Genomic DNA, 24,008 nt, shown 5'->3' with positions numbered 1-24,008 from the left:
ATGTAACTGGCTTCTGAAATTAAAAAGACTGGTTTAAGCTAGGCACAGTGGTGCATCCTGTTATCCCAGTACCTGGGAGACTGAGACCAGGAGTATTACAGGTTTGAGGCCAGCCTCAGCAATTTAGTGAGACCCTCAGCATCTTAGCAAGACCCTGTTTCACAATTTTAAAAATAAATTAAAGGCTGGAAGTATATATCAAAGGTATAATTTCCCTGGATTCAATTAAGGGTGAAGATGAATTGGTCTGGGTCGCAGCTGCCAATTTCTTCACTCACATAAAATAAATAAATAAATAAATAAATAAATAAACAAACAAACAAACCCCAATCTCTCATCCTGCACAAAAGTTAACTCAAGATGGATCACAGACTTAGAAATTATAACAGAAACTTGGCAATTACTAGAAGAAAAGGTAGGACCAACTCTCTAACCTAGGGGCACTGGTAGAGACTTCCTCAAAAAGACCCCCAAAGCTCAGGAAATAAAACAGAGAATCAATAAATGAGATGGTATCCACTTGAAAAGCTCCTGCACAGCAAAGGAAACAATCGAGAGTCTGAAGAGGGAGCTACAGAATACATAAAAGCTTTAACAGCTATGCTCTGATATATCTAGAATATATAAAGAACTTAAAGAAACTGAGCATTAAAAAACATAACCCAATCCAAAAATGGGTAATTGAACTGAATAGACACTTCTCAAAAAAAAAAGAAAATATTCAACATCATTAACAATCAGGAAAATGCTAATCAAAACCATAGATTCCATTTAGAATGGCAGTTATCAGGAACACAAACAATAATAAATGCTGGTGAGGATGTGGAGAAATAGGAATTCTTGAACAACTGTTGGTGGGACAGAAAACTTGTACAAACTCTATGGAGATCAGTGTGGAGGTTCCTCAAAAGACTAGGAACAGAAACACCATAAGACCTAGGTGTACCACTCCTCAGTATCTTTCCAAAAGAATTAAATCAGCCGGGTATGGTGGCGCACACTTGTAATCCCCGCGCTTGGGAGGTGGAGACAGGAGGATCTTGCAGGTTCAAAGCCAGCTGCGCTGGCTTAGGAGACTCTGTTTCCAAATTTAAAAATTTATAAAATAGGTCTGGGAGTGTATCCCAGAGCAGAAGGTTTCCAGGAACCCCAGTACCACACACACACAAAAAGAATTAAATCAGAATACTGTAGGGACACATGCACAGCCATGCTTATAGCTGCACAATTCACAGTCTCCCAGTTAGGGAAGGAAGCTAGGTGTCTGTCAACAGATGAAAGGATAATGAAGATGCAGCACATTTGCAAGAGAGTTCACTCAGCCAGAAAGAACAAAATTAAGTCATTTGCAGAAAATGGGTGGAAGTAGAAAATATTATGCTAAGTAAAATTATTTAGCAAGTCTCAGACAGTCAAGGGCCAAAGGTTTTCTCTCATATGGGGAAGCCAGAGAGAAAATAAGAAACAAAAGAGACTTTAGATAGTTGAGGAGAGAGACCAGTAAAATAATGGAAGAAGGTGCTCGCTTATGGCAGCACATATACTAAAACTGGAAGGATACAGAGAAGATTAGCATGGCCCCTGCGCAAGGATGACACACAAATTTGTGAAGTGTTCCATATTTAAAAATAATAATAATAAGCCGTGCGTAGTGGCGCACGCTTGTAATCCCAGCACTTGGGAGGCTGAGACAGGAGGATCGCACAGGTTCAAAGCCAGCCTCAGCTACTTAGTGAGGCTCTCAGCAACTTAGTGAGACCCTGTTTCCAAATAAAATATTAAAAAAGGTCTGGGAGTATAGCCCAGAGGTAGAAAGCCTCTGGGTTCCACCCCCAGTACCACCAAAAATAAAAATAAAAATAAAAAAATAATAAATAATAATAATAATGAAAATAATGATAATGGAAGGAGATAGGAAGAGGATGTGGAGAGGGGAAACAGAAGAATTAATGAAGGAAACAATTCAAATAATGCTATGTTCATATATGAAGGTATCACTAATAACCACATTAAGAGCTGTGGAGAGTGGTGGGTAGCAGGGTGGGATCCAAAAGGACACACCGAGATCTGTGTGCAGATAGACCTGTATCACTTTGAACCTCACTATGATGTATGTGCCAATAAAGTATTAAAATAAGTAAATTTGAGTTGCTAACATTCAGAACATTACCTGATGTTCACAGATAAATTTTATTTTCCATTTAAATGTTTATTGAAGACTAAAAGGTCTAAAAATAGTTCATTATAATTGACTTAATGAATAGCAACTTAATCTCCATTGCAGGCTTGGACTTGAACCATGCTAATTTGGAACGTCTTGTAAAAGTTTTCATGGTTTCAGGAAAAACAATCTATTTTTATGTAATAGGACTATCATAAGTGTCTATAGTAATGGTAAAGAAACCTTTCAATAATATTCATTGCTTCTTGGATAGACCCAGAAGATGAGACTGATCTAACTAGTCAAGTGAATATCTCCTTCCCGAGTATGCTATGCATGGTCAGCGAATAGTCAAAACTTGCTATCATTTGTTCAGAGTAGAAACACGTAGAAATGACATTTCTTCAAGTAGTCGAATATATTTCAAAAGCAGACTATCAAGGTAGGAAGGTGTAGTATTTGACAACTGAAGCATATTTTAAGTAGATAAATAATTTTATTTGAAAAATTCCTCAGGTGAATCACATCATACATCAAAAAGTTGATGATTACTATTCTGAACACAATCCTCTGAATGTAACAACCGATTTTTAAATTTACAACATGTAGGGTCAAGTGGGAGCAAGAGGACCACCTGGCAGCCAAGGTCCTAAAGGACAAAGAGTAAGTAATGTGATGAAAGTAGTTAACCTAAAAGAAACTGCCTCATGATGAGTGTTTAAAAAATAGCTCCAGATCTCCTAGAATTGTGCTTTGCTATTGTTCGTTTTTCCTTGTTTTCATCATATTCGATGAACTGCCTACACTAATTGAAATAAGATGCATAGCCGTTTGTAATTATAGAACCATACTTGTGAATTTAAAATTTTACTTACATCACAGCCTCATATAGAAATTTTTTCCTTATTTCCAATTTCTAATTCTATCTATCCTTTGGGGAGAAATGTAAATGTGAACATTTCTAGATGAGTTATTTTTATGGTCACCACAGGTTTATGTGGCAATGAAAAGTAACATCAGGACAAACTAAGCAATGAGAAATAGAATGAAGACCTATAGGATGAATAAAAGATTATAAATGATAAATCAGAAGAGTTATAGTCATGGCTTTCTAATAATTATTCACACAGAATTAAATGAAAAAATCTTTCTTTTCAAGTTATCTCGTAAACATTAAACCCTTAAAAAATAAGATCCACCATTATTTGTATGCCTGCCACAGGGCAGGCATTTTTACACGCATTATCTCATTTAATACACTAAACCACCCTAAAAAGTTTAGATATTATATCACAGATATTGTAGCTAAGGAAGCCACAGATATAAGAGTTTAAGTTAAGCATATGGCACGTAAACACACTGAAAAGTGTCAAAACCAGCATTCAAATTTTAGTATGTCTTACTACAAAGCCTGTGCTTGTGTGATACCATAGGGATATTAGGAAGTATTTTCTCCTTAATTAATCTGAATAGGTAGGCTTTCAAAATTATATCTCATGCCTTGACCTTAACTTGATTTAAAATTTAAAGCCAGTGATGACAATATCTTAAAATTCTAAAATCATGTCCTTTAACTAACAAAGATTTTTTTAAAGTATATAAAAAACAACAAAAAATCCTCTGCAATTTTAAAGTTATCAAAGGAGAAAAGAGTTTTATGAATTCCCAGTTTGAAAAAACAATTTTCGGGGTGGGCATAATGGTGCATGCCTGTAATCCCAGTACTTGGGAGGCTGAGACAGGAGGATCTCAGGTTCAAAGGAAGTCTCTGTAATTTAGAGAGGTTCTCAGCAACTTAGTAATACCCTGTTCCAAATAAAAAAATATTTAAAAATAGGGCTGGGGGTAGAATATTTCTGGATTCAATCCCCAGAAAAACAAAGGCAGGCGCGCGTGCACACACACACACACACACACACACACACACACACACACAGAAACACACACACACAGAAAAAGAAATAACTTTAGTGGGACATGGTGGTGCTGTCCTTTAATCCCAGATGTATGTGAGGCTGAGTGGGCAGACCACAAATTCAAGGCCAGCCTGTGCAATTTAGTAAGACTCTGTCTCAGAATAAAAATTATTTTAAAAAGTGATTTGGAGCCCTGGAGATGTAGCTCAGTAGCAGAGGGCTTACCTAGCAAGCATGAGGCCCTGGGTTCAATCCTTAGTACCTCAAAGAAAAAATAAATAAGTGTTATATCTGATGTTTTAGTTAAGCTTGAACAAAGAAAATAAATTTGTCTTACTGTCATTTCTTTCCTGAAAAACAATTTTTCTCCTATAAATTACCCTGCTGGTTACATCTTTTTCAGCCTAAATATGATTTAAAATAAAGTAAGAATGATGATAGATGATTTTGCTCAAACTGTCATTTAGTGGTGTATACTCTGCCAACATTCAGTACTTAGTCAACTTGAACATATGTATTTACATTATACAATTCATAATGGGAAAGTTCTAACAGTTTTGTGACAGGTGAAAAAAAGTAGAAATATCTATTGTGCCTTTTGTTAATAAAGGAATTTAGGCCTTATCGACTATCCAGGCAGAAGCATGTAACTAGTCATGGTGCGTGCTGAACCACCGTGCTGCATCATGAATCATAGGACAGTTCATTCATTCTGCAGTTTTATAACCTCACCATAATTCCTATGTTGATTATTACTTTCCTGATTTGGCACTTTGTTCTCAACTCCCATATTGTCAAGGCTCTATTTCCCTCTTATCTTCCAAATGCATTTTACTGATTCAATCCCAAAATGGCACTTCATAATTTAATTTTTTTTTTTTTTTGGCAGTACTGGGGTTCCTGGAAACCCTTCTACCTCAGGGCTACACTCCCAGACCTATTTTTATATTTTTATTTGGAAACAGGGTTTCTTAAGCCAGCGCGGCTGGCTTCGAACCTGCGCGATCCTCCTGTCTCCGCCTCCTAAGCCCGGGGATTACGAGCGTGCGACACCACGCCCGGCCATTTAAAAAATTTTTACCCCGTAGTTTCTAAACAAGAAAACTTTGTTGAGAAATAAGTTCTTTATTTGGGAGAAGAGGAAGATCTTCTTACCAAGAGAGTATTTTAGGGAGTGAATCCTTGGGAATACAAAAAACAGTAACAACAACAAAAAACTAAAACTGAAGACCCAGCCAGGTGTGATGGTGCACACTTAATCTCAGTACTTGAGAGGCTGAGACAGGATTGTGGTTTTAAGACAGCCTCAGTTACTTAGCGAGGCCCTCCGCAATTTAAAAGGACCCTGTCTCAAAATAAAGAATAAAAAAAAAAATGTGCTTAGAGGGTATTTCAGAGGTAGAATGTCCCTGGGTTCAATTCCCAGTTCAGAAAAACAAATAAACAGAAACCCATGATCATGGTCTTTCTGTTTCTCCTCTCTCCCCTCTTCAATCCGTCTTCCACCATGGCTATGATCCTCGTCTTCTACACCTATCCTTCCTAATGTCTTGTTGTTCACAAAAAGTAAGAAAACTTTTCCTGTCCACTGAAGTAAATGGAAAAGGCATCTGGCCGGGCATTTTGTGCCCACCCTCGCCCCGCCACCGCAAAGGCTGAGGGAGTCAGTCTGTGCAGCACATCTGTAGTCTCTGTGGTACGCATGTCACCATGGCTGGAGGAAACTCAGCTCTAGCACCTTTGCACTGCAGCCGTACAGAGGACTATCGTTATGCTTATGTGCCCGTCCTCGTCTGTGTCTGCTGTCTATTGTTATGAAATGGTCAAATGAACATGTTGAATGGGGGGACCCCTCTCCAGGCTTCTGCCTCCTTTTTGTTTCCCTCCTGCCTGTCTAACAGCATCAAATATCTATCTAACATTTGCTGATCTCCTACAGTTTGCCCAACAGTTTGCTAGGACCATGGAGGACTCAGTGTTAACTATCCCTTAGATCTAGACCACACAGATTTCATAGTTTCATGACATATGGTGAGTGGCTTTTGAAGTATTATGCAATTTTGACATTTTCCCAGAGGATAGGAAAAACCCAAGCAAGCCACAATGTCCTGCTGTCTCAAGAAACAACCTAAAACAGATTAATATCATGGTTTTTCCAACATGTTTTGTAAAGGTTGCTAATCCTGCCATTCTTATAGACTCTTAGATGGAAAAGAGGGCATAAATTTTAGGTTTAACTTATCTTACACACTCTAAGCTTTGTATGTACCTGTTGGGTTTAACTGAACAATAGTTGAATAAATTAAAATGATTTAATATGCCAGAGCTAGTTAGTCTAATGCACAAAATTGTATATTTTCTGTAGACAATATAAGCTAGTAGATTCTATGCTCTAATACAAGAAAACTAGTGGTATGGCTTTTTGGATCACTGGGAATCGGCATTACCTCAGCTGTTGTCCATGGTGTGCATAGTTGACTTCCAGGGCCTGGGCAACCAACCCTTGGTTAGCTCTTCAGTACATAGCTCTCTGTCCAACTGTCCAGACAGGAGAGATGACACACAGGGCAAAGTTAATCTTACCTTCTCACTTACTCAGGTTTGGACCTTTGATCATAATGCATCTTTAAATTTTTGTATTCTTTTTTTAGAAAGTTGGTATAGTAGCAGACAGCTGAGTAACTTCGTTATTCTAACTATGCTGCTTAAGATTTGAATGGAGAGTTAATATGATAATAAATATATGTACCATTTTAAGGTTTTCTATGGAAGAAATAATATGGATATGATTATAAGTATTCTGAATTTTGGCCCCTTCAAGGAAGTATGTACCATACAGAGCAAAGCAATCATAAGCACATCTGCATCTTGATTCCGTGCTAGGTGTTATCGGGAGCGCCCAAGTGACACGGCAAAACTTCCTCTGTGGTTTCTTCTGAAATAATGTTTATAACAAGACTCTTTTCCCCTAAATTACTGATAATTCTGATTTTATATAATGGAACATTTGGTTCCAGCTGTGTAAATCAAGAGCCAGAAAAGACTGCTGGGTCATTAGTTAGGCATGTGAGTTATTTCAAAGTAACAGAAGGGTCATATAGAGGTAGACACAAGTCTTCTATCCCATTAAGATGTATGACTACAATGCACCAATTAAAAGTTATAAAAAATAAAAAATAAAGGTAGACAGATATGATTAGAAGAAAATATAAATATGAGTCCAAGTTACAGAGACATTTGTTCTGTGAATAAGAGCTGTTTCCTTCATTCCTAGATACTTAGCCCATTATAATTTATTACAGGAGTCATAGAAATGGGCTTGGAGTTCTCATAAAAGTCTTCTTAAATAAATGGTTTGAATGGCAAGTTAATGCTTCAATCATGAGGGGGTTTTCTTTTAATTTTAGCATTTATATTAAGTAATGATCCTGTGTCTTATCATCTAATGCATTTGGGATCAAATCAATCATTCATGAAGTTTAGCTACCTTTCCACTAGCTGTTACATTATGTAACGTGCTTAGTTTAAGTAGCTGAGCTATCAGACGTTTTAGTTTTATGAAACCGCGAATAGCTCACTCGATGTAGCCAACCTTAACATTCTTAAGAAGATAAAGAAAAGATCACATTTTCTCTTTAGTGAGCATATTTTTTCAAAGAGAATATTCATGAGATAGCGGAGATATTTTCAAGCAGTCATTTTTTTAAAACATCATGCCAAGTTAGGTACCCATTATAATGTTATTTGTCTCATTTCTAGAGTCTGTCCTAACCCTTGTTTTGTAAACTAACTATTGTTGATAACTTCTACAACCAGTGTCAGAGTGAAACCTGCAGTTGCTGATGAAGCTAGGCTTCTGGTTCATTAGCATACTCTTGCCTCAAGCAGGGAGAGTACCAGCCTTTTCCAGAGTCCTGCCAGCCTTGAACTCTTAACTAGCAACCTTAGCCTTTATGTCCTTTAGTTAATGTAGCTTAGACCTTTGTTTTAATTAAATGTGGTTATCTTTATCACTGCCAGCACAGAAACTTCTCTTTCTTCATTCCTTGTGTACTTTTGGCTTATTAACTAGAATAGTAAATGTGAAAGTATTTTTAAGTAACAGTGTTTTTATGTAAGAAATTGTAAAATGAGGATTCATTTTGGAAAGAGTTCCTTTTTATTTATTTAGGGTGTAAAGAGTTCCTTTCAAGTATAATAGCAGTCAACATTTTCCTTGAGAATGTTTAATATAATTATGTAAATTTCTGCTAAATTGCAGGTCCTCTATTCTAGCCTGATCACTTGCTAATAAAATTAGCCTTTACTTTTTTTTTAACATCTGAAAAACTCTACACACTTAAGCACAGTTATTTAAAGTCTTTGAACATTTTGAATCAGGCAATTAACTTGACATCTTTAGACTTCAGTTTCTTCTGAAAAAGAGTTTTGACCACCATGGCAGTAGGTAACTTCTATGCCAGGACAAGAAACTAACACTTAATTATGAGACTTTCTTCCAGCCAAATGCAGCATTTTTTATATATGTATCTAGGCATCCACTAAATCTGATTTTATCCAAGACATGAAACTTGTTTATTGTCTTTGATCCAGACAGTACTTTTTTATTTTTTCCAGTACTGGGGATGGAACCCAGGAGCATTCTACCTCTGAGTGACAACCCCAGCCCTATTTTTTTATTCTTTATTTTGAAACAGGGTCTCACTGAGTTGCAAAGGGCCTCACCTTAAGTAGCTGAGGCTGGCTTCGAACCTGCACAACCCTCCTGTCTCAGACAGTGCTTTTTTAATTCTGAATTTACAACTAAGCCTCTGGGGCAGTTTTGAGGCTTTATCCTAATATCTACCACCAATGAAACGTAGAAGAACTTCTATCACTGGCATTGGAGAATGCTCTAGAGTTGAACCCTATGTGTCCCATCTTTCCTCTTTCTCTACCCCAAACAAACTTACATTTCTAATTTGTTTTTCTCTTAGTGCTGTTATCATAGTTACTCAGTAACAAAATATCCCAGAAACATATAAAAATATCAGATTGCAGTGGCATTCTTAAGCGCTCAATTGCCAGAGAACTCATTTTCAATTTAGATTTTTGTTTTCTGCAGTACTTTAGAATTTGATTACTCATTCCTTTTCAAACTCAGCTGTCTTCTTTTGTTACTCCCCAAAATTTAGCAGTGCCTTTTACACGGCATAAAGAGGAAAACAAGGCATTGAAAGTGCCAAAGGAAATTGGATGTGGTGGTGCACAGCCATATTCCTAGTACTTGGGAGACTGAGACCAGAGGATGGCAGGTTTGACGCCAGCCTCAGCAATACAGCAAGGCCCTCAGCAACTTATCAAGACCTTGCTTCAAAATAAAAACTTTAAAAAGTGCCTGGGAATATAGTTCAAAGGTAGGATGTCCCTAGGTTTAATCCCTAGTAAAAGAGAGGTAAGAGGTAGGGAGGAAGGAACGAAGAAGGGAAGAGAGAAAAAGAATCAAGCCAGGCGTGGTGGTGCACACTTGTAATCCCAGCATTTGGGAGGCTGAGACAGGAGGATCGTGGTTCAGGGACAGCCTCAGCCACTTAGTGAGGTCCTCTGCAACTCAGCGAGACCCTGTTTCAAAATAAAGAATAAAAAAAGGGGGGCTGGGAGTGTAGCTTGGAAGTAGAATGCCCTCTGGGTTCCATCCCCAGTACCACCAAAAAAAAAAAAAAAAGGATCAATACGGACTGCTGAAATTTTAAGATGAAGGCTATTATTAGAGCAAAATTCTTGGAGACTGTAACACTTAAAAAAACTTCAGTCATCCTTTAATCACTGTTCTTTTCTCATCTTCAGTTGCTTAACTGTTGAATATTTGAAGTGTGCCCCCGCCTCAGGACCTTCACACTTGTCATTTCTCCTGCCAGAATGAGTTTTTCCAAGTTACCTGCACACCTTGCAGTCTCACCTCCTTTGGGTGTCTAGCCACATGTCACGTTACAGAGGTTTTCAGACCTCCCTGTCTATGTCAGTGCCCCCCGCCTTGGATATTCTCTAGTCCTGAAACCTCATTTCTTTTTCTTCATTAAATTTAACTATTTATTTTCATTTTATACTTTATCATGTTTACAAATGCAGGGATTTATCTCTTCTCCCTACTGTGTCCACTAGGCCTAAAACAATGTCGGGCTTGTAGCAAAGGTTTAGCGAATGTTAGTTGAATGAATAACACATTTTGAAAATTACTGGTCTATTCCATTGACTCTATACTACTCAATTTGACTTTTGAGGTTTTAGACAATGACATGGTAATTCAGAAGAGCTGGGGATATGGCTCAGAGGCTGAGTGCTTGCACAAGGCCCTAGGTTCAATCCCCAGCACCACACACACACACACAAAATGATGGTCTTTTACTGGAAAACAGAACAGGAAGGAAGTTGGACTGACTCTGGAGCACCCTGAATACCGACTGAGCAGTTGTAGGGACGGAGATCCTGGAGGTGTAAGGACTAGTGCGTCCTCACAGGGTACAGTTCTCTCAAAGTCCATGAATGTGCCCATGCGAAGGAATGGCACAGCTTTCAGTAATATGCAGCTAAACCCAAGCTGATGTCAGAGGGCATATAAGAGACCGGGAAGGTGCTAAAGCCTAGGAGACCCCTCGAATCATCAGGCTGTACTGGTAGATTTGTAGCAGTGTTTTATATGGAAATCTTCTGTGGTTCCCTATTGCCAACTGATTTAACTGTAAACTTCAACCCCTTAAACTTTTAAATCCCAGCCTTCCTTTCCACACATATTTCTTAATATTTCTTTATATATAATTCTTAGCCTGACCAAACACATTTTCATTCTCAAAGTACCTTCTTTTATGCCTAGCCATTTTTCCTATTGTCCTTCTAACTAGAAATCTTTCTGTTTTGAATAAGTTCATGAGAACCTGGCCTCCAGTTGCCAAAGTATCTTCATTCCCATTCAAACACGTCAAGGTCTCTCTCTCTTTCTTCCCCCTCCCTTTCTCTCTTCTCCTCTCCCTCCCTCCTCTCTTTCTTCTCTCGGTCTCTTCTCCCTTTGGCCCTTGACATACCTCTCTCTCCATATATTACAGTCACTTATATAATTTACACTTTCATTCTCTAAGATTCATGCTGAAGAAATCTTCTCACGATTATCTATTTCCATCACACTTCATATAGTCTCTTTTCTACAGTAGATGTTCGGTTAGAGGCTGTAGAATTGAATCAAGTACTTTAAAAGGAACTCTGAAGATCTTCCAGAGAAAGTTATAATTTAGACAAGGAGGATAACTTATCACATTAGAGGAGGAATTTTGTTGTTAGCTCCTCATTGCAACTAATTATTGAGTGACTACTGAGAACTTTTGAAGTTACAAGAATATCTTCAACAGCTTTTCTCTTCCCTCTCTGTACCGCTGCCATCTTCCAATAATAATTGTCCAACAGATGCATAACAGATACAATGCCATCAGGACTCATTTTCTAATCATGTGGAGAGAAAAGCACTATTTCAAAATATGAAATTTGAAAAGACTGTTTCAACATACAAGCCAGACATTTTTAAGTTAATTAGGAATTTTTAGAATAAATCCTGGCTGACTGTTCAGTAACCGATAAAATGAACAAAATATCCAAACAAAGAACTTATTTTATAGCCACCTCAGTAACTGTTATCAGCTACTTTTGTAGTCATTTAGCTGGCTATTTAGTCTAAAATCTAAAAAACACTGGCTTGGTTCACCCATGGAAAGAGATCAGCCATAAACCTAGCTCTGTTCTTCTCTGGGGCCAGGTATACAAATAAGCAGGAGTAAAAAGCCCAGTTTCTTCCTCTGCAAGCACAAAGCAGTAAAAAAAAAAAAAAAAAAAAAAAAAAAAAGAAAAGAAAAAGTAACATTTTGGATTAGCAACCAGTTATCAGTTATTTTTCCACCTCTAGGGACCAAGAGGACCAGATGGCCTGCCAGGGGAACAAGGCGTGCAAGGTGTCAAGGTAACCCCAGATTCCTCCTTTCATATGCAGTTAAGTCACACTGAGCCCATATATGCTGCCCGTTTAAAAAATGATGTATTTCCTTACAAAATTGTAGTTGGACATTTTCTTAGCTTAACTATAAAACAAAGTTTTTTTTTAACTACACGCAAATATTTTCTTTTCAATATTGCACTGTATACTTGGTGCCTTATTTGTGTTTGTGAATGTGTGCTAGCATGTATAAGACCATAATTCAAATTCTCACTGATTTACCTGATATTGATACTTTGTTAGGGTGAAAAAGGAAATCAAGGAAAAAGAGGGCCTCATGGTCTTACTGTAAGTACTTACATGCTTCATATTAAGTATGGACATTTTAAATCTTTCCTATTTTTCTTGGTTCCTTTTCTTGTTATTTTGGGAGGGGGACACTTGACCTAAGATTTTTTTTTTTTTCTTGTATAGGGAAAGACTGGAAACCCTGGAGAGAGAGGAGTTCAAGGGAAACCAGTGAGTCATAAAAATAATCATGCTGTGAAAAATTCTTGTCTGCTTTGGGGGATTATATTTAAATAATGATTTTGTTGTATATATTTACAGTATACAAGGTTGTTTTAATATATGAATACATTTCAAAATTATCATCTGCTTTATCCCCTGGCAAAACAATTGGCTACTATTCAGTCTTCTAGGCTGAGAGCATTCAAAAGTTTTTTTCTCCTTTGATCCTTATGTTATTATTTTATCTGTGCCAATTGCTCAGCCATCTTGGGACTTTGTTGTACCTACTTATAAACTGGTGGTGGTAACTGAGACTTTTGCTTCTCTGTAGCTATCATAAAGTCGTTTTTCTTTAAAAACCCATTTAAAAAATAAAATGGCGCAATATAAAATATCCTAAGTCATGATAAAGCCAATGTAAGAAACTTCTTAGAGGCCTCTTGTTTAGTTTTCTTTCAACTCAACAAACATGCCCTTTTAACTTTGGCATGTGGAACTGCGTGTGCCATCCTGCTTTGCTGTTCCTCTGTTCTATGAGTTTCGTGATTCTAGATATTTTCCTATGATCACCATCTTACTGGCATTTTATAGGTTTCCCCCGAGAAGCACAAGTTCTGTAATTATCATCACTAGGAAAGGAAAACAGATGTTTAAAGAATACAGGTCCACAGGTGCATACATAAACACATCCACATAAGATGTTACATATATATATGTGTGTGTGTGTGTGTGTGTGTGTGTGTGTACATAGGATGAAATATATATTTTAACTACTTTCATTCATAATCATAGATTTTAGTGGAATTTAATATGTGTATAGTTTAAAGTTTTGAACTTAGATAATATGGCTACATCGCAGATGAGGGATCAGGTAAACGTGTTTTAGCTGTAGTGACTCATGTCACTGCATCGACTTGGTCCTCTTTGAAATCTGCTGCCCCCTGCCTGTTCTTCATCACAATAGCATGATATTTGACTGGCCAAACCTCAAAGACCAGAGACGGAGAACAGAAAAAGAAAAAAAGATGGCTTTCTAGGGAATGAACTTGTACTTGGCGTGATATTATTAATTAAAGTCTTACCCAAATAACATCCGTCATTTGGGTTTTTATCATGTCAAGGTAAATGGTGTTTGTGTAGACTGAGACCACTTGGCTTTACTCTTTTCAAGGCTGTGTGTTGCAGTGAGTGGAGAAATTTGAAGCACACGTCCACTCCTCTCATGATGCACTTTTAACACTGTTGACCCTCTTTAGCATTTTACCTTTTCATTTTCAGCTTGGATAAATGCAATGTTTGGTGTTTGACTCCTTCAATCAATAAAAGATTCCAGCATTGTTTTATAACCTTAGTTTACAGTGTACAAGTCTCCAAGACTTCTGGAAGAGTAGAGTTAGCTTCATGGATAACATGAGTTGAACATTAAATCATAAGTTTACACCAAGCCTAATGGTGCACGCTTGTAATCCCAGCATTCAAGAGGCGGAGACCGGAGGATCAGGGTTCGCGGACAGCCTCAGCTACTTAGTTAGGCCCTCTGCAATTTAGTGAGCCCTGTTTCAAAATAAAGAATAAAAAACAGGTCAGGGGGTGTAGCTTGGAGGTTGAATGCCCCTGGGTTTCATCCCCAGACCTGCAAAAAAAATAAATTTTTTTTACAAGAGTTATTGAGATTTGCTAGACTCTATATCTATATTATCTCTTTCTCCTTTATTGAACTGAGATCTTGGGGAAGCAAGAAAAAATCAAGAAGCCCAGATCAGCTCTAATGAGTCATTTGTTCTTCAGAGTAATCCCAGTGTCTTCAGTCCTCCACACACTATCAATAGGAAGCGGTGGTCTAGAACGGAATGATAGATTGGAGGTCAGGTTGGCCTTTGTCTTTCAGACTCCTAAAAACTATATAACCTAGCTGGGCTTGATGATGCATGTTTGTAATCCTAGTAGTTGGGAGGCTGAGACAGAAGGATCTGGGTTCACAGCTAGCCTCAGCTACTTAGTGAGGCCCTTAATAACTTAGTGTGACCCTGTTTCAAATTAAAAAAAAAAAAGAATAAAAATCAGGCTGGGCGTGTAGCTCAGAGGTACCTGGGTTCAATCTCCAGCACCACAAAAAAATAAATAAATAAAAATAAAAGCTATGTAACCTGAACTGGGCATGATGGCACATGCTTGTAATGCCAAGACTTGGGAAACTGCCAATCTCAGCAACTTAGAGCCTGTTTTGAAATTAAAAAATAAAATAAAGCTGAGGATGTAGCTCAGAGGTAGAATTCCCCTGGGTTCAATCTCTAGTAACACACACACACACACACACACACACACACACACACACACACACACCTATTAAACCTGGTTAAATTGGCCCTCTGGATCATATTTTCTTCACCTGGAAAATAGTCTGATCAGATCTCTAAAAACCTCTTCCATCTCTAAACAACTGCCCAATTTTTTATGCTGGTGATTAAACCTAAGGTCTGTACATGCTAAATACATTATACAACTGAGCCCCATCCTCTATATTGTCACAACTCTAAAGTCAATATTAAATGAAAACCAACAACATATAGAGTACTCTTTGCAGTGCAGGTATCCAGTGAAAGTATTTTGCCTGTGGACCAACACCATTTCCTACACTTTCCTCCCATATACATATAGATCAACTCAAAGGGAAAATCAGAAAGAAAGGTCACAATCTATTGTGACATTAAAATGATACGGCCTGAGTTATTCCTTTTTGGCTTTCAAAACCATATTAAAAAAACTGTAAGAATTCATACATTACTGATTTTTAATCTAAATAGTGTATCAATTGATTAAGGGTATAAAAAACCTCTCTGTTTCTATTTTTCTCTATTTTCTTTACTTCTGTCAAATTTTGCTTTGTTTTTGAAATTCTAAGTGCATACACATTAGGATTGTTATGTCTTTCTAATCATCTGTCCTGTTTCATTAAGAAATATTCCTATTTTACTCTGATAATATTTTTCCTACTGGTAGTATTATTTTTAAATGTATTTTATCCAATATTACATAATCTCTCTAGCCTTCCTGTGCTTGCTGTTTACATGGTATGTTTTTTTCATTAATTTACTTTCAAGCTTTCTGTGCCGTGACATTTAAATGGAGCATATTATATCTGGCTCTTACATTTTTATTCTGGCAATGTCTACCATGTGTGTGTGGAGGGGGCCGGTTACTAAGGATGGAACACAGAAATCTCTGCCTTTTCATTACAGTGTCTGGTCCATTTTCATTTCATATAGTGAAAATGCTTTTTATTTAGGTCCATCATTTTAAAATTTGTTTTTTTGCATCCTGCTTCGTATTGTTGTTTAGTGTCTTATGTTATCATTGAATAATTTTGAGAATTTTGTTTTATCTATTGTATTTTTGCCATTTCTTTTGGCTTCCAATATTTCTGATGAGAAGGAAACATTTTTCTCTCTTGTTATTGGCCTGCATGGCATTAATCATTATATCAGCATCAGACACCTCAGAGGTAGAATCCTGATTCTATCAAGTGCTAGCTGTTTTGATTTTTGTATTATTTTCTAATCTCTCTGTACCTCAGGCTCCCTGTCTTTAAAACGGAGTGTCTTCTGTCCTTCTAAAAAGTAATATTTATCCTAGTGTGCTTGGCATGGCTTTCAGTAAATAACGCTATATCCTGCCATCGTTCTCACAGTCACTGAGTTGAAGTCACAGAGCAAGGAGTTGTACTGTAAGTCACATATTATTAGTATCATTGAAAAGCCTCAAAGAGAATTTTTATTTGGCCCTTTTTGTCCCCAGCAAAAATAAGTAGAGAATATTTAAATCACTTCTTAGCTTTGTGAATCAGTATTTATGGACCATCAATATGTGGGAGGCTGAGACAAGAGAACTGCAGGTTAGAGGCCAGCCTCAGCAACTAGCAAGGCCCTCTGCTACTGAGTGGAACCCTGTTCCAAAATAAGAATTAAAATAGAGGTAGAATGCCTCTGAGTTCAATTCCCAATAAAACACACACACATACACACACACACACACACACACACACACACTATATATATATATATATGCATATACATATATAAAATTTGATATTATATCCAAAAACAATCAAAAAATTGGGTGGGCATTATTTAAAGTTCAGTTTGTATATCAGGCACAAAGGGATCACTTATATTGATTCTGTCTGTTAATTTAGGAGCCTGAAGTGAATGAAGAAAATAGGATTTTTTTAAAGACTAAATCAGGGATTTTTTTTTTTTTTTTGGAGGTACTGGGGGTGGAACCCAGGGGCTTTCTACCTCCGGTCTATACTCCCAGACCTCTTTTCTATTTTATTTGGAAACAGGGTCTCACCAAGTTGCTGAGAGCCTCACTAAGTAGCTGCAGCTGGCTTCGAACCTGTGCGATCCTCCTGCCTCAGCCTCCCAAGCGCAGGGATTACAAGCGTGCGCCGCCACGGCCGACTCTAGATCAGGGCTTTAGTACAATAGAAATCCATAATTTACATATTCCCCTATCTCTAATCATAGAAACTGAACAGAACAACCATGATTGTAACATAGAAGATTATGTAGTGCTAAGAATTTTTAATATCTTTTTTAGATTTTTAAACTTTTAATTGAGGCATGATCGTACATACTTATGAGGTATAGTATGATTTTCAATACACATATACAATGGGAATAATCAAATCAAAATAATTGACATGTGCATCACCTCAAACATTATTTTGGGTTGGGGAATATTCAAAATCTTCCCTACTAATTATTTTGAAATATGCAAATAAATATTGTCAACCATAGTTACCCTACTATGCTACAGAACAGTAGATGTTATTCCTTCTATCCAACTCCATCGCTGTACCTGTTACCCAACCTGTCTCAATCTTCCTTTTACCCTCCCAACTCTTCCCAGCTTCTGATAACCACTATTCTATTCTCCACTTCTATGGGATTCACTTTTCAAGCTCCCACACAATGAGCACAAAGGGTATTTGTCTTTCTATTCCTGATCTGTTCCACTTAACATAATCTCGTCTAGTTCCCCCCATGTGGCCTCAAGTGACAGAAATTTAATATTTTATGATGGAATAATATTCCCTTTGTGTATATACCACATTCTATTTATCCATTCATCCCCTGACAGACAATTAGTTTGATTCCATATCTTGGGTATTGGGAATAGTGCTATAATACCTGGGAGTACAGATCTCTTCAACAAACTACATTGGTCATTTTGACAGTTATGTGGCATGGAGAACCTTTTCTCTGATCCTATCTAAAGGAAGTTCTATGTTTCCTGGACCTGCATATTGACCTCTTGCTATATGTTTGGAAAATTTTCTGCTACTATTTCTTTGAAGATAATATTGATCCCTTTGGTTTCACCTTCTTTTCCCTCCTCTATTCCGATTATTCTTAGGTTAGCTCTCTTAAAATGGGCCCATTATTTCTTCAATGTCAGATTCCTGCTGTTGGATTTTTTTTTAAGTTATAAATTATGCGTTCAATTTTGGACTGATCATCTTCTAGGAGTGAGATTCTATTCTCCATGTGGTCTAATAGATTGTTTATAGTTTGAATTGATGCCTTTACTTCAATGATTGCATCCTTTATTTCTTTTAGACTCTCTCTAAATTCTTTTCGAAAGTCCTGTATTATTTCTACAGTTATATTTCTGATTTGATCTTCTGGAGATCTCTGAATTTCTGTTATCAGGTTCTGATATTATGGGGTTGTGGGCATTCATTGCTCTATTGTTGTTCCTCTTTCCCATGATTTCAGAAGTTTGTGCCTTCTCTGGGTTCTTCCCTGGATCACCACGACTTCACTTAGGGTGCTCTGGATCTCGAGTTTGTGGTAATCTCAGCTGCCACTACTCCTTTACTGGGTTTTATTAAAGTCTCAGATCCAGGGAGTTAATCGAGGCTGCATGAGACCATGGGGGTTTTGAACTGGGTTTTTCCCACAGGGAGCTGTGACTAGGGTGTGATATTTTTGCCACCACTACTCCTTTACTGGGTTGGACTGCAAAATCTCAGACCCAGGGAGATTATCAAAGCTGCGCAAGTCCCTGGGGGTGCAGTGCTGGGATTTCTTCTGTAGGGGCTGTTATTTCACTTATGGTTATTTTGCGCACTGATCTGGAGCTGTCGCGGGTGTGGTGAACTTGCCACCGCTGCTGGCAAATGGCGCCACTGCCACTCCCTCAGACAATAGGCTGGCATATTTCTCTTCTGGTTTGAGCTCCATTCTGAGTCCCTGGAAGGCATGATGAGCTTGGCCACTGGGAGTTTTAGATGTTCTTTGCACTGAAAGAACTGCTGAATTACACCGGAATGATCCAAAGCTGCTCACTTCAGCTCCTTGTTTACCTTTCCTCTCTGGCCTGGTGCTGTGAGGCATAATGGCGTTGGTGCAGCTCTGCAATGTGGGCTGTTTTCTTGTCTGGTCTCTGGTGGCTCTAGTCTTCTTTTTCTCTGCCCCTTGTGTTTACATTTTTTATTTCTCTACTGATAGTGTTTTCTGGCTATGAAAAGTGCTGATTTTGTGGCAATAGAGATCGAGTCTTAGCAGGACTCATAAACGCTGCTTTTCTCAGTCGCCATCTTCCTGGAAGTCTCAGCCTTAAAATTTTTAACACATACCATAAAGATGAACCTTGAAGACATAATAGTAAGTGAAATAAATCAAACACAAAAAGACAGGTATATGATCTAAGTATATGAGGTACCTAAAATAATCAAATTCATTCTACTTCAGAAAGTAGAATGGTGGTTACCAGAGAATAGAGGAAGTTATGGGGAATTTGTGTTTTATGAGTACACGGTTTTGTTTGGAGAAGATGGGAAAGTTCTCGAAATGGATGGTGGTGATGGTTGTTCAGTGATGTGAATGTACTTAATGTTGCAAAACTGTATAATTAAAATTAGTTAAAATGATGAATTTTATGTCATGTGTATTTTACTACAAATTTAAAAAATATATATACAGAAAGATATAGAAAAGGACCCATAAAGAAAGCTACAGTAAAGAAACTAACTAAAATATCCTCAAACACTACTTTTAATACAAGTTTTGTGTTTATTTGTCCAGGGTTTACAGGGACCTCCTGGCAGCACAGGAGACAGGGGACTTGCAGGAGAACCAGTAAGTTTATTTATACTTTTCTAATTGTGTTTTTTTCATAATATCCACTTACCTTTATGTTATTGTTCTTCTGTGCTGTGACTAATATATTTTAGGAAGCAGCATTTATCATATATACCATAGACTAATCAATACCAGGAGTACTTTGTAATATTAATACCATACTATATAGAATGACTATGTTGTCATATAGATGTTAATGTCTCTCTGGTGTCATGTAGTCAAATTTGGTATTATTTCTCTGGAACTGTTAAAACTCTGCAAAATTTTATTTTCAACCAAGAAAACTTTGTTTTATTGAATCTCAGTAATTTTCTTTGTGAATGGCTTTCTCTTCCTAAAAGTATTACAGTGCCCCCCACATGCACACAATCACATTTATGAGGCCAACTGAATAATAAAAGACCACGCAGAGGAGCTAACCTTTTTATCTGATTGATGAAAATGCACAGACATCATAAAAATGCTGTTACATCAATAATACAAAAACTTAACTTCATAATTTCACAAATATGAGTCAATTACAGAGTTTCCATGGAAGATGAATTATAAAAAGGAAAGATCTAGTCAGAGCTTACTCTTTATTACTAATGAAGTTACCCTTCTGTTTCATCATGTCAGATGTAAGATGCTGTAATATACTTTTAAGACTCATAATACAATATAGCCTTTCAAACCAATGGGTTGATTTTATCATCAGTTGACATGAAGGTTTACTGGTGGCCTTTTTGTAATTTATTTAGATAGTAGCAAGTGGAAAATTCTAACAATAAAAGAGTATTCATACCAAACTATGTTCATTTTTTCTTTTACACACTTAACTTCTGAAAAATGAATGCCTGTTGTTTATAAGCTTTCAGCTTATAGTATCTTGTTACAGCAGCCTGAGAGGACTAGGGCAATGATCTTCAAGAAACAAATGGATAAACAAACTGATTCACCCATGCAATGGGATATTATTCAGCAATAAAAGGAAATAGCTATCAAGCCACAAAATTCATAGAGGAACCTAAACACATTAAGAAAACCAATATGAAAAGCTACTACATACTGTGTGATTCTAATTATATGATATTCTGGGAAAGGTAAAATTATGAAGATAGTAAAAATATCATATATTTGCTTCTTTTAAAATGCTCACCTGCATACCACATATTTTCCAGGAATATTAAGTTGGTATATGATTATCAGACCCATTAAATAAGATGGTTTGTGAAAGTCCTTAGCATAGTATTTGATACTTTATAGGTGCTTGATAAATATTTTTTGAATGAATCAGTGAATTATGAAATAAAATAATGAAATATACTCCTTTCTTCTCTTTTGAATCCAAAAATAGCTTAACATTCTAAAAGTAACACAGATGAATCAACCAAAGATATAATTTTGTTATATAGAGAATATGATCACATATCAATAGCTTTATAATATATTTTATATAGTATTAATTCCATATTAACATAATATTCCATAGTGCGTGTGTTGAAATAGAGTAATTTCGATTCTTATATCTTAAAATTTATTTTAACCTAGGGACCACGAGGACTGCAAGGTGATGCTGGACCTCCTGGGGAAATAGGAATTGAGGTAATTTTTTCTGGCTCTTTCTTGTTCATTGATACTCAATACTTTTTGTAAGCCTCTAAGGTAAATTAATATATTAAATATACATTATGAAGAATAATTTTATACTGTCTTCTTTAGTATTCAGAAAAGACAACCTAAAAGTCCATTAAGAGCAAGAATGATAATCGTATGAACTTGATTCCATATGTATAACGTTCCCCTTTAGCAATGAGCACATTGAAATGACAGAACAAAAAGTAAATAAAGCTTTCTCTTCAGTAATTCAGAGTTGACTTGATAGCTTTTCATTCAAAGATGGTATATCTCCTTTACAAGTAAGGATTTTGAAGTAAACCTACTTACTATGTATTTTGGAATAATAAGCCATATTTGTTTTAATTTTTAATAAAATCCAACTACTTTATTTCTATTGTCAACTTTAGTACTAAATAAACAGTTTTCCCTCCTGCCTGCCTCTCCTCCCTGGCTTCTGTGAAACCCCTTTCACTCAATGCTCTACTTTACCTCCTCATTCGCCTTTATTAGTCTTCATAGGAAGCCGCCCTTTCATTTCCTAGGCTTAATGGTACTATTATCATAGTGACTTTAATTGTCAATATTATCTTGGTAGCTGTAATTTGTGTTTCTCTTCTTAGAAGTTACTGAATTTTGTAGAGATCCCACAAACATCTAAATCTAATAATAATCTAAATAATCTAATAATAATCTAAAATATCTAAGCATCTCAAATTCAAAAATATCTAAACTGAACCCACCACTTTCCTATTTTTCTTTTCACTTCCATCCCAATGAAAGCTATCCCTTATGGCCCGTAGTCCCAAACTGAGAGTAATCCTAGACTACTCACTCCTACCTCATCCTCTCCAATGAGTCATCTTTTCTAAGCCCTCATTATCTCTTAAATATACGCTTCTCTTCACCCCTGTTGCCAGCACTCTCGTCTTTCTGTCTTGCCATGTCTCCTCCAGCTCCCAACATTCCATCAGCCAGCTTATCATTTCTATATCATTCATCTCCTTCAAATTTTTCAAGAGTTCCCAGCATTTTCAAGATAAAAATACCAGTTTCTTAACATGATAAATAATATTCTGCATAGTCTAACTTGTTCAGACCTGTTCAGCCACATTCCCAGTAAAACGTTTTCTTCTCCCCGTGTCCTCCAGGTGTGTTGATCTATTTCTCATTCCTTGAATGTGCTGTGTCTTCTGACTGTGCACTGTTTTTCTGGTGGAGATACAAGGGTGACTAAGATAAGGTTGCTGACTCCTCTGGGGGTTTGTAATATATTTCAGAGGATAGTGAAATAAACAATCATCATGTTGCAATGTGTTAGCCCCAATGATATAGATATTGACATGGCACTATAGGAACATAGAAATGGGCACTTAAATCCACCTAGGGAAGGGGAAATAAGGCTTAGGTATGTGATGGTGGATAACCACCTGCATTTTAGGGAGGAGGAGGAGTTAGCTATATGATAAGAAGAAATAATGACAAGGGAATTCCAGAAAAAGGCAATAGTGTGAGCAAGAACCTTCAAAGGAAGCAGTATGGATTCACTGGTGCTCAAAGTCAAAGCAACGAGTAGTAATACAGTTACAGGAAAAGCATGAAAAGTTTTGTGTACTCTTCTAAGAAGCTTAAATTTTCTATTTTAGAAGCTATAGTAAGTCATTATACAGGGAAGTGACAAAATCAGATTTGCATTTTAGGAAGATCATTCTAGCTGGTAGATAAAAGATGTATCTGAGGAGACAAGTAGACAGGTGTACCTACTAAAAGGCAGTTGCACTGAAGTAGGAAAGAAATGAACTAAAGCAGTAGGCATATAAATATCTGTTATAGAAATTCTGCAGAAGTTTCATACTTGTGGAATTTGTACAGTAAGGAAGAAAGTTAAGTCAAAAATTATTCCCAATCCCTGGGCTGTGTGACGTGATGGATGGCCATACCTTTTCCTGAGTCCTGAGAAGAGGACTACTAGGAAGGTAAGGTCGTATCTGGTGCTCTGCCCAGGGTCAATGGCTAACAAGTAGCAGAGTCTGCTTTGATCTGACTCTTCAGTGAGTGCCTTTAGCCTATACTGTGCAACATCCTCTGTACCCAAAGAAAGGCGAGACAGCACTCCATAAAGGTTGAACTTTCTTTAAGAGAGCAGGTAAACAATTCTGTTGTGATCAAGATTAGGGGTTAAATAGTTGACTTTAGAAAAATATGGTAGTTTAGAACAGTAGTTGAAAATGATGGAAGAGGAAAATGTCCAAAGACAAGTAAAAGATGAAACACACTTCACTAAAAGTCAGACTGAGGTAGGAGCCTGAATTTGCATTATACTAGTAATGATGATGATAATACTACTTAACAGTTATGGAGTACTTTTATGTGGCTCGTAGTATTTATGTGTTTTGCTGAATTATTAAATTTCACAACAACTCCATGGAATTATTATCCTCATTTGATGAGAACACTAAGGCGTGAAATGATTAAATAAGTTACTCAAGAGCCATAGCTAGTAGTAATGTAGTAGTTTTGATTTGACCTGGGCAATCTACTTCTAGAACCAATGCTCTAAGGCTTTCAACATGTAATGACGCCACTTTTCATGGTATAATTTTCCCCAGCAGTACTTGTTTGGCAATAGAAGCAGTAATGATGATTTAAAGTGATAATCCAAAGTTAGTATAACTGAAGTGCCACAGAGATTTAAAAAAAATCAACTATTGATTTAGCCTAAG

The 24,008-nt window shown here is 36.9% G+C and overlaps 1 protein-coding gene across 1 annotated transcript in view; it reads left to right on the top strand.

Moving 5' to 3' along the window:
• The window catches only part of COL24A1 (collagen type XXIV alpha 1 chain), a gene marked incomplete at both ends in the record, with an annotated part of 326,813 nt that overhangs the window by 197,594 nt on the left and 105,211 nt on the right, over positions 1-24,008 (top strand). Inside the window, 6 exons of the mRNA XM_080692101.1 lie at positions 2,771-2,824; positions 12,005-12,058; positions 12,335-12,379; positions 12,506-12,550; positions 19,633-19,686; positions 21,220-21,273. Coding sequence (XP_080548227.1) covers positions 2,771-2,824; positions 12,005-12,058; positions 12,335-12,379; positions 12,506-12,550; positions 19,633-19,686; positions 21,220-21,273 — 306 coding nt within the window. The remainder of the gene's footprint in view (positions 1-2,770; positions 2,825-12,004; positions 12,059-12,334; positions 12,380-12,505; positions 12,551-19,632; positions 19,687-21,219; positions 21,274-24,008) is intronic.

The sequence above is a fragment of the Muscardinus avellanarius genome (genome assembly GCF_963383645.1).
Source record: "Muscardinus avellanarius genome assembly, chromosome: 3".
Classification (NCBI taxonomy): domain Eukaryota; kingdom Metazoa; phylum Chordata; class Mammalia; order Rodentia; family Gliridae; genus Muscardinus; species Muscardinus avellanarius.
The sequence above is the reverse complement of the archived record's forward strand: the minus strand, read 5'-3'. Positions and strand labels throughout refer to the sequence as shown.